Below are 12,446 nucleotides of genomic sequence, written 5' to 3'. Positions count from 1 at the left end.
GGCCACGAACACCCACAGCAGACCAGGAAGATCATGACAGACATTCTTCTCTGGTTGAAATTGCTCTTGTTCTTACTGCCGCAGAGACCAGTCCTCCCTGAGTAGCTGAGTGCAGAGTTCCTCCAGCTTTTAGACATTTCTGCCCCAAACAGGAAGTACTGTTCATAAGCAAGATGTTCCATTCAGTCTATTCAGAACGAACCACCTCAAACCACTGTTTTCCATTGATGTTTTTCTGGAGGAATACCTTTGAAAAATGGCTATTGTATCTAGCAAGGTACAGGAATGAAGTTTCATTATCTTTTTGTTATTGAATTCTTGTTTATTGCCGTTGTGATCAGAGACTATATTCTGAATGACTGAAAATTCTTTGAAATTGATTAAGCCTTTTTTTAAGAGCTAGAGTCAACTTTTATAAATATTATGTGTGGATGTGAATATAATCTATATTCTGTTTTTTGGGGGTAAAGCATTTTATTAATATATACTTAAGTAAATAATAGTAATTGTGCACTATTAATAAAGAAAAGATAAACATAAATAAAAACAGAAACATGTTCATTTAGATAAAAATAAATTTGCATTAATCTTATACTATCTTAATGGAATGTGGGACGTTCAAAGATGACGAGATGAGAGGTTTATCACCAGGTCTATTACCCCCCATTGTGATCACGATGGTTGTTGTTGTAACGGCAATGAGAAGCTCTTGTTCCAGTTCTTCATGAGATCTGCAGTCTCAGCCTTAATTGTATTTTCATTTCCTTGAGAATTCCTTCAATTTGTTTTATCCCCTAAGGGAGAATAGGCAAACAGTGTATGAGGGTGACACTAACCACTGGGATAAACATGGTGTGCAATTCTGGATCACCAATTTGACATTGTGTTGGTATATTGAAATAAATAAGGTTATAGTACAGAATAGAGTATAACACATGAGTTTCATTAACATGAGATTTCAAAGAAATTTTATACATATGGAGGACCATATCTCTCAGGCCTCTAAGAATACATGCTTACTCTCTCAGATTGTTAATGGCAATTTGTAGGGAAATTTTAAAACACACTCAGGTTACTAAGATATATGTCATATATGTCTAAAGTGTGCTAACTAGAACAACCTAAGTAATACCACTTCTGTGTGTTCTAATTTATTTGTTCAAATGATGTTCTAATTGGCATTGCTAAGCTAGAAAATCAAGAGTAGCAAATGCATGTAGTGAGCTTTTTAGGAAGAAAATTGTGCCATAAAGGTGGATTATTTTTATTTTAAGTTATAAAGGAGGAATCATATCAAACAGAAATCCCAGTAAAATAAAATGAAGTAACTATCAGTTCAGTTCAGTCGCTCAGTCGTGTCTGACTCTTTGTGACCCCATGAATCGCAGCACGCCAGGCCTCCCTGTCCATCACCAACTCCCAGAGTTTACTCAAACTCATGTCCATCGAGTTGGTGATGCCATCCAGCCATCTCATCCTCTGTCATCCCCTTCTCTTCCTGCCCCCAATCCCTCCCAGCATCAGAGTCTTTTCCAATGAGTCAGCTCTTCGCATCAGGTGGCCAAAATACTGGCGTTTCAGTTTCAACATCAGTCTTTCCAATGAATACCCAGGACTGATCTCCTTTAGGATGGACTGGTTGGATCTCCTTGCAGTCCAAGTGACTCTCAAGAGTCTTCAACAACACAGTTCAAAAGCATCAATTCTTTGGTGCTCAGCTTTCTTCACAGTCCAACTCTCACATCCATACATGACCACTGGAAAAACCATAGCCTTGACTAGATGGCCTTTTGTTGGCAAAGTAATGCCTCTGCTTTTAATATGCTATCTAGGTTGGTCATGACTTTCCTTCCAAGGAGCAAGCGTCTTTTAATTTCATGGCTGCAATCACCATCTGCAGTGATTTGGGAGCCCCCCCCCAAAAAAGTCTGACACTGTTTCTACTGTTTCCCCATCTATTTCCCATGAAGTGATGGGACCAGATGCCATGATCTTAATTTTCTGAATGTATTCAGAAGTAACTATAGGGCCCTGCTTTCAACTGCAGGAAACTGACAGTTCCAGGACTGTATACATTGTCCCTGGGGAGAGATTTTTGGAATCAAAGAAGATGTAGTTCATTTACCTGATAGGATCAGGAGCAAAATAACCCAGTTTTCACCATTTTCTGATACGCAGTTTGGGGAAGTGGGTACAATGTGTGACCTATCTCCAGACCCCAGTTCAGTGAGTGAAGACCATGAGAAAATTTGGTCAGTGGTACTTAATGAAAGGAAGAGGGTGGAGGCTAGGACTGACTACATAATGGGCGAGTGGCTTCAGTGCCTCTGGAGTGGCCGTGGATCTCCTGTGCCTCCGAAGAATTCATGTTCTCAGAAGCGTTACTTGATGGGAATTTTTCTGCCTCTCAGTTTTCTTATCAGCAAAATGAAGATAATGATACCTCCATTTGATGCCTTCTGCTATATTAAATCTAAATGAATATGGTCCTTTAAATATGTATTGTACACCATTATTTCCATGATTGTTATAAAAATGAAATCCATCTTACATAACAGATGCTGCCAATTATTGTGTGTAGTGTCAAGCAAAAGAAGCTTTATCCTTTTTCTTTCTTGTAGTATATTTTCCTTCTGAAGAAATTTGAATAAAAATGTATTTCTAAAAAATACCAACACTGGTGCTGGCATCCTTGCTCAGGAAATCTGCCCTACACACAGGCACATGATCTATACTGTGGTTTGGAAATGTGGGAAACTGTTTTACCATGAAACATTCTTCCTACCCAACTGTTATAACAACTGAAAATGCACATTTGAGGTGACTTCTTTTCAACCTCCTGAATCATTCCCTTTGTAAATACAATCTGAGGACAGTTAATCCAGCATGTTGAACTGAATGTAATTTAGGGTATAAATCACTCCATTTTAAAGACTGATTTGGGAAATGGATATGGAAACCATAAAGTGAGAGAAGATTTTGAAAAGTAGTTCAGTGACTAGAAACATTAGACTTTGGGTCTGCAAAAGGGGTAGTAAAGAGTCACAGGGTACCTGAGGGGCTGGACATGAAGCAGGAACAGAGATGGGAGGGAGGCAGATAGAGTAACAGTGATTGTGAAGGACTAAAGACAAAAGATTTACATGTCCCAGTTGTGGTCCTAAATTCTGATCTTTTCATCAACAACAGTAAGACAAGTGAAAAAAGTCTACAAATTGAGCTCTGCGCAGGACTGAGTATGACCTGTTTCTCTGTGAAGCTATATCACAGGTGAGAGGCCAACTGGGTGTGACTGCAGCCCGTGGGCAGTGAGAACAGGTGAGGTCCGAGGTTGGAGTAGTGAAGGCCAGTAGGAGACCAGATAAGATGCTGAACTATGTCTCTTCTTCTCTCTGCCTCTACCCCACCTACTCTCACATGTATCTATTGGTCTACCTCTATATTTATAACATACACTTAGAAAAAATTACTCCCCATGAGTCTTCCCAGTATGTCAATATTGTTGTACCAGTACTCATGTTGCATCTTAATATGCCACAAGGAACCTGATAAATGACTCAGAATTTGTTTCTATTAACAAGGTATGTGAATAACAGATGGGAAAGAGTTTCCCAGGGACAATTAAGGCACAAGATTTGTGCACAGTTATTGCAGCAATCACTGACATTGATGCTATTCTCACCCCTGTTTCAGGTTTTATCTACTAAAAAGTAACAGTTACCAGGACAAAAAGCCAAATTAAATTTTGGAATGAAGGCATAGCTTCTTCTGCTCTGACTCCTTTCCCTTTCTTTGGCAACGGGACAATAGCATCTTTCTTAGGCTCCTCATCTCAGCAAGTGTCTCAGCCACCCCTCAGGAGTCCTGTGTCAGGGAGCATCTGTGGTCCAGCTGTATATTTCAGGACAGCCTGGAGAGGTCTGGAGATCACTATGTGTCTTCTTTATAGAGTTGATGCCCAAGTGGCTGGACTGTGAGGTTGTAATATTCAGGGAACTTTTCTGCTTTTTCTCATTCAACTTGGCACTTATTTTTCATTGACTTTTTCCTTCTTTAATTTTCCACAACATCATCTAGAAGATCAGACCTTCACTATGCTTTTGCCTGCATCAGTATAAGGCATGTGAGTTCTCTGATGAATTACAGTTTATGGTGAAATCTTCTCTCTCTTGGACGATGAGGGACTGTGATCAGTGGTCCAGTTTTTGGCTATGAGACCTGTTCAAAAGTAAAGAGAATACAGGAGACCCACATAAGATCTTCCGTTCATACTAGAGATGGTTTTTTCTTTCCCTGCCTCACTCCCCCAGGCAACAAGGTTATTATGTCAACACAGAAGACTGTCTACTTTTACTTCTGTATCTGGGTCTCAAAAGGGCTTTCCCAGGATTAAAGGTGACTCAGTTCCTGCCCTCAGGAAGTTGGCATTATCTCCTGACTCCCCTACATTTAACTACATCCTCACAGGCTGTCTGCAACTCCAATGTCCCTTCCAGTACTTGCAGAAGAGTCTCCATCCATGATTCCTTAGGAAACAGAGCCCAATCAGGTTTTCTTGAATGTGCTTCCCCAGCAGAGGTCACTTTAGCTCAGTGGTCTTCCATTGGTGCAGGAAACTGCACCAATCAGAAACCAGGTTTCTGGTTTCTTCTTTGTCCAGCACTGCACAAACCTAACTCAAATATATTTTAGACACTGCCGTCCCTTGGCTAGACTGAGAAATGGTGAATAATTCATGAATTTTTGGAATTAATTTATATATGGATTACATCCCTTTTTACAACAGAATATGCTATTTATTATGAGATACATAAAATATCCTGTGATATGCACATGTTTGAAACAGTTCCCCCTTTGTAATTATGAGAAAGTGAAAAATTCTGTTATTGGTAGCCTGTTTTTCATCATTAGGTTCTATCTGCTTTTGATTTTATTCTTTAAAAAAAGCTGCTTTATTGAGGCATACTTGACCACTGAATAATTGCATATATTTAAAATGTACAATTTGATCATTTTTTACATGGGCATACAAAGATGAAATAATGACAGTTAAGGTAAAGAGCAGATGTACGATCCTAAAGTTCCCTAGTGGCCCTATTCTCTGCTCATTTTTAATCCCTCCTATATATCTTCCTACTATGTCCCCCCAACCCCTATTCATCCCTAAGCAGTCACTACTCTGCTTTTTCTTACTATACACTGGTGTGCATTTTCTCTAATATTATGTAAATAGTATCATAGAGTATATAATTTCTCTTGGTTTCTTTGAGCATATTTATTTTGGGATTCATCTATGTTTTTATATTTATTAGTAGTTCATACTTTGAATTGCTAAGTAGTGTTCCACTGTTCAGCTGTATATAAATTTATTTATTTATTCACCAATTGATGGACTTTAAGGTTATTTCCAATTACTCTCTTTATAAGCTATTATGAACATTCATGTCTAAGTGTTTTTTGTATGATATAAGGTTTTATTTCTTTTCTGTTATAAGTAGGCAAGGAGATGCTAGGTTATGTGATATGTGTATGCTTAACTTTGGAAGAAATAGTGAAACTGGGTTTTGGGCAGTTGGACCATCTACATTCTTAGCAGCACTGTATGAGAGCTCCAATTGCTCCAAAACCTCATTAACACTTGGAATTGCCAGTCATGTTTATTTTAGCCGTTCTACTAGGTATGTCATGGTATCTTATTCTTTTAATTTGCATCTCCCATACTATAATGAGTCTGAGCATTTTTTCATGTACTTATTTACCATATATAGGCATACTTTGGTAAAGTGTTCAAATTTTTGGCCCATGTAAAAACAATAAATTTTTGTTTTATTAAATTGTAAGAGTTTATATGTATAGTATACATATTATGTATAATATATATATTCTAGATATGGATCTTTTGTTAAATATTTTGCGAAGACTTTGTGCTAGTCTGTGGCTTTTGTATTTTTCTTGAATTTTTCTAACAGTGTCTTTTAAGAAGCAAACAATTTTAATATTATGAAGGTCAGTGTGTTGAAATTTTTCAAAAATAACTTTTTGACATATGAGTGATGTACAAAAACCAGTATGCATTTAATATATAAAGCTTGATAAGTTTTGGGGAAAAATATAGTCTTGAAACTATCACCATAATCAATGTCATAAACATACTGGTTATGTCCAAAAGTTTTCTCTTGCTCTCCTTATTTTTAAAATTTTATTTATCTGTTTTTTTTTTGTGATAGGAATACTTTAAATATATTCTGTTAGTAATTTTTAAAGTGCTCAGTACAATATTGTTAACTAAGGATATGCCTATTATATGTTTTCACGGGTATACTAAGGTTGCCTTCCAAACCGGCTCTAACAAGTCACACCGCTGCTGCTTCCCTTCCCCAGCAAGGACATACTGCACAGATGCAGCCCCGCCTGTCCCAGTGTGTGTCTCTCAGGATGCAGTAGTACACAGCGGTGTCTCTCACCGTGACCTGGGGCAGAACCAAGATGTTGGACTTTCTGTCTTTGGCGATGCTCAGAGAGGCCATCTTATTTGTCACATTGTTGTTCAGACCGTGAATCAAGTACTCTGGACCCTGGTGGGGAATCTGTCGATACCAATATACATACTCACGTCCACTGATTGTGGAGTGATTACAGGGCAAGTGCACAGGTTCTTCTTCAGCGCCCTCCGCTGAGTTTGGCTGTGTGGTCTTAGAATCTCCCAATATGCCTGGGGTATTGAGAAACAATCGATTAGCTCCGGATTGTCAAATCAGGGTGCGCCTAAAGTGCAGATTCATAAACACTGCCAGAATTCCCTGCTCTGGCTTTGCCCTGTCCATGAGGATTTTCAAATTTGTTGCACAGGACAAGATAAGTATTACTAGTATTTATTACTGAGCTACTTAGAGCCACAAAGCCAAAGATAAATTGTTGTTTTCTGTGACCCTTGGATTCAATGAAGCCCCAGACTCCTTACAGTCTGAAAACTGAGACTCAGGAGATCTTCTGTGAGTAGAGGATGTGATAGCTTCTCACAGTGATGATCAGGGTCTCTAGACAAACACACAGACACAGAGAAACACAGAGAAGCACATTCTTCCCTGTAGTTTGGTGAAGCACAATGGGAGAAGTGAAAGCAGCAGACATCTGTCTTTGTCTTTAGCCATGAAAGTCATTCTTTCTTAGGTCCAGATCACTTACCCAAAGCTAGGAGAAGAGTTATTCCTGTCACCAGTCTCATAGTTGAAGTCCCAGGCCTCAGAGCTCAGGATCTGTGTCTGAGCCTAAGTTGGGGGAGGTCCCAAGTGCCAAATCAGCAGCCACGTGCACAGCCCGCACCAGGCAGCTCACTGGGGTGCTCCCCAGCCGAGCGTCAGCTGTCTCTTGATTGGGTCTACTCCCGTGCCCAGGACTAAACACAAATCTCAAGAGACTAATAATATTTTCCCATTGTTAAGCCATAATTCAGAAAGTATACATTAAGGTTATTTTCAAAGTTCAAACATAGTCTATGTCTGTGTGAGTATATTTCAGATGAACATTGTTGAATTCCTCTGGTCTTGGCCCAGGAACCAATGACTTGTATGGTACTTACTCCTATTTCACTTGGGTCCTTTATAAAGCATAGTTACTAGTCTCGTTGCTCATGACTTGGGGTGAAATGAATTGAGGATAGTAGGAGAAAAGAAGAGAGGAAAAGAGGGGAAAATAAAATTTGGAAAGGGAAATGAAATGAAGCCATCTTATAAGAGAGACAAAAATAACCATAAAGCTATTTCTGTTATCCCCCAAAATGGTTATTATTAAAGAAAGGAGATAGAATAAAATTTAAGATTACTCATCCTTCTCTGTTACAATATCTAAGCTTATTACTCCACTCTAGCAACAAATATTTGGCCATTTAAAATTAAACTATTAATCACTTCTCCCTTTTTTTCCTGTGGAGGGTCAGCTCTTTGCTCTGCATTTGGAAAATGGCTTACTCATGTCCTTAAAACTGCGCACACACTCAATGTGAAATTTTGAAGTACAGGTGATAAAGGGGATAAGAGTCAATTCTTTGTACAACTCAATGATCACTTCTCTGTCACCCTGGATGGAGCTTTGGTTTGCAGAAGTAACAGCCCCCTCTTGTGACTGCATATATGAACTCCTTTCCTCAGAACCTGGAATCAGCAGCCTTTCAAGCTTTGTGTTTCAACTCTGTGAACAGCTGTCTCACAGGTGCTCCCTCTGGCCCTCTAGTGGCAAGGTTTCCTAACATAGTACTCTAAAGACAGAATCATTTTCAGTCACTTGGGAATTTTAGGACATATACAATTTTAGAAATTTTATTTTTCTGTGAGATATTTCTCACAGAAATAGTTTTAAATATCTCTCAATCAAATGCCTTTTACTTCCCTTATTATCTTGAACTTCCCATGTTGGAGGGCAGTTTCCAAAGGCCAGTTTATTCATTGTTTAGCATGGGATTTGACACAGGTTTTGCTTACATTTAATACTAATTTGTTGAGTGAATGTTTTAATTAACATAGACTAGGGGAAGTTATATAGAATTATACGGAGTGACTCTCAAAATTATTCCAAACCAAAGATTCTGATTTTCTGGAAAACAAACTGAACAAAAGTATACAGCTTCCCTGGTGGCTCAGGTGGTAAAGAATCTGCCTGCAGTATAGGAGACCTGTGTTCAATCCTGGGTTGGGACGATCACCTGGAAGAGGGAATGGCTACCCACTCCCATACTCTTGCCTGGAGAATTCCATGGACAAAGGAGCCTGGTGGGCTACAATTCATGGGATGGCAAAGAATCAGACACAACTGAGCAACTAACACTTTATTCATCCAGCAGTGAAGATAAATGCAAAATTCAGATAGACAGCACACCAGTTCTTACTCCCCATCCTCCAAAAATGGGAGAATTCAAAAATTTAGGAAAGGGAAAGCTTGGTTTTGAGAATGTGGTAGTCCATGGCATGGTGGTCATATAGTCACTGTTAATTTAATCTACATGTGCACCTACTATGCACCAGGTTATAAACTAGCAATAGTGTTTTAAGGTTGATGTCAATATATAAATGAGAGAAATATTGGGATTGCTGAAGGAAATATGAAAGATAAGAGTCATTATATCATCTAGTTATAAAACACAAAAGTCATGCTCAGGTACAGCTTTTTATCTGGCGTTTATTACTGCAGAGGTCAGGTGATATGGACAATCCAGATCAAGCACAGAGAACTATAAGTATTGCAGTACTTTTTATTTTTGTTGATTTGTTTTTATATAACAACTTCTTTGAGATACAACTTATATGTCATATAATTCACCCATTTAAATTGTATAGTTCAATGTTTTTAGTATATTCATAGAGTTGTGCAACTGTCACCACACTCAATTTTAGAACATTTCGTGATCTCTAAAAGGAACCTATACCCATTTGCAGTCACCCACCATTTCTCCCCATGAAACTCCATCTGGGCAACCACTCACCTACTCTGTTTCTGCCCTAATCCATTTGGACTTCCTTAACAAATGAGGATTGAGTAGCTTCAAAACAAGAGAAATTTTTTTCCGTACAATTCTGCATGCTGGAGGTACAAGAGCAAGGCACTGGCAGATTGGGGGTCTAGTGAGGGTATGCTTCCTGGCTCACAGGTGATGCCTTCTTGCTGTCCCCTCATGTGGTAGAAGGGGCAAAGGCTCTCTTTGGAGCCTCTTTTATAAGAGCACTCATTTCAAAGGAGCCATATTGATGTGGTTCACTCAGATCGGCCTCCTGATGCAGACAGCAAGAAGGGGAAAGATAAATATGTGAAAGGCAAATGAAATACTTTGAGCTGATGGTCTATATCTAGTTGTCTATTCTTTCACTCATTCCACAGTTTTAACTTCATGGGCTTAATATTTAAGGTAGAGGAAGTCCTCCTACTTGCTTTTTAAATTTCAGTAGGTTTTAAAGATTCTTGGCCTTTTAAAATATACAAATTTTAGAACTGATTTTCACCTTTACATGCATACAGAGAGTTGAATCTATTTAAGAAATGTGAAAGACTTTGACATTTTTTGTTTCATGAATCTTTTAATCCATGAACATAGTATATCCTCCCATTTATTTACAACTGAAATTAATTTCTTTGTGTTTTGTAATTTTCTGTGCTGTGGTCTTATAAATATATTTAAAAATTTTATTCCTAAGGATTTTTATTCTTATGCTATTTTAAGAATTTTTTAAAAAAATTTCATCTCTATTTCTAGTTACTTGCATATAAAATATATTTTATATTTTATATTGCTCAACTGCACTAGTAATGTAATATATTTGTAGATTATTCTGGATTGTTCTCACAATCATATGTGTGACTATTATATAGTCCTTGATTTCTAGTTATTAAAACTTTATTTATTTTTCTTTCCTTTCTACAACTGGCTAGGGCCCGGTACACACTTTAATAGAGATAGTGCTATTTGGCTTCAATGAAAGAAAACACTTAACATTCCACCATTAAGTTTAGTATTTGCTTTATGGTTGTAGCATATACACTTTACCAGAATGAAGAAGCTTTTCTTTCAATCCTAATTTGTTGGGAATTAATTTCTTTACTTTGAGTGACTGTTGATTACACTTTTGTGTAACTGTTGGGATGATATTTTTTATTAATGGGGATTATTACATTGATTGCTTTATTTTTTTTCTCCAATTATTTTTATTAGTTGGAGGCTAATTACTTTACAATATTGTAGTGGTTTTTGCCATACATTGACATGAATCACCCATGGATTTATATGTGTTCCCCATCCTGAACCCCCCTCCCACCTCCCTCCCCATCCCATCCCTCTGGGTCATCCCAGTGCACCAGCCCTGAGCACTTGTCTCATGCATCCAACCTGGGCTGGCGATCTGTTTTACACTTGATAATATACATGTTTCAATGCTGTTCTCTTAGATCATCCCACCCTCGCCTTCTCCCATAGACTCCAAAAGTTTGTTCTATACATCTGTGTCTCTTTTTCTGTCTTGCATATAGGGTTAACGTTACCATCTTTCTAAATTCCATATGTATGCGTTAGTATACTGTATTTGTGTTTATCTTTCTGGCTTACTTCACTCTGTATAATGGGCTCTGGTTTTATCCATTTCATTAGAACTGATTTAAATGTATTCTTTTTAATGGCTGAGTAATATTCCATTGTGTATATGTACCACAGCTTTCTTTCTTTCTTTTTTTTTATTAGTTGGAGGCTAATTACTTCACAACATTTCAGTGGGTTTTGTCATACATTGATATGAATCAGCCATAGATTTACACGTATTCCCCATCCCGATCCCCCCTCCCACCTCCCTCTCCACCCGATTCCTCTGGGTCTTCCCAGTGCACCAGGCCCGAGCACTTGTCTCATGCATCCCACCTGGGCTGGTGATCTGTTTCACCGTAGATAGTATACATGCTGTTCTTTTGAAATATCCCACCCTCACATTCTCCCACAGAGTTCAAAAGTCTGTTCTGTATTTCTGTGTCTCTTTTTCTGTTTTGCATATAGGGTTATCGTTACCATCTTTCTAAATTCCATATATATGTGTTAGTATGCTGTAATGTTCTTTATCTTTCTGGCTTACTTCACTCTGTATAAGGGGCTCCAGTTTCATCCATCTCATTAGGACTGGTTCAAATGAATTCTTTTTAATAGCTGAGTAATATTCCATGGTGTATATGTACCACAGCTTCCTTATCCATTCATCTGCTGATGGGTATCTAGGCTGCTCCCATGTCCTGGCTATTATAAACAGTGCTGCGATGAACATTGGGGTGCACGTGTCTCTTTCAGATCTGGTTTCCTCAGTGTGTATGCCCAGAAGTGGGATTGCTGGGTCAAATGGCAGGTCTATTTCCAGTTTTTTAAGAAATCTCCACACTTTTCCATAGCGGCTGTACTAGTTTGCATTCCCACCAACAGTGTAAGAGGGTTCCCTTTTCTCCACACCCTCTCCAGCATTTATTGCTTGTAGACTTTTGGATAGCAGCCATCCTGACTGGCATGTAATGGTACCTCATTGTGGTTTTGATTTGCATTTCTCTAATAATGAGTGATGTTGAGCATCTTTTCATGTGTTTGTTAGCCATCTGTATGTCTTCTTTGGAGAAATGTCTGTTTAGTTCTCTGGCCCATTTTTTGATTGGGTCATTTATTTTTCTGGAATTGAGCTTCAGGAGTTGCTTGTATATTTTTGAGATTAATCTTTTGTCTGTTTCTTCATTTGCTATTATTTTCTCCCAATCTGAGGGCTGTCTTTTCACCTTACTTATAGTTTCCTTTGTAGTGCAAAAGCTTTTAAGTTTCATTAGGTCCCATTTGTTTAGTTTTACTTTTATTTCCAATATTCTGGGAGGTGGGTCATAGAGGATCTCGCTGTGGTTTATGTCGGAGAGTGTTTTGCCTATGTTCTCCTCTAGGAGTTTTATAG

The 12,446-nt window shown here is 38.3% G+C and overlaps 1 gene segment (V, D, J or C); it reads right to left on the bottom strand.

Moving 5' to 3' along the window:
- Nucleotides 1–3,951: 3,951 nt before the first annotated feature.
- LOC122704643 lies at nucleotides 3,952–7,271 on the bottom strand. The segment is given in 3 exon segments: nucleotides 3,952–4,218; nucleotides 6,393–6,712; nucleotides 7,186–7,271. Coding segments are annotated over 3 exon segments (369 nt in total).
- Between the last annotated feature and the right edge of the window lie 5,175 nt (nucleotides 7,272–12,446).

Source organism: Cervus elaphus, chromosome 12 (genome assembly GCF_910594005.1).
Source record: "Cervus elaphus chromosome 12, mCerEla1.1, whole genome shotgun sequence".
Classification (NCBI taxonomy): Eukaryota; Metazoa; Chordata; class Mammalia; order Artiodactyla; family Cervidae; genus Cervus; species Cervus elaphus.
This window is presented reverse-complemented; position numbering and strand designations above follow the sequence as displayed.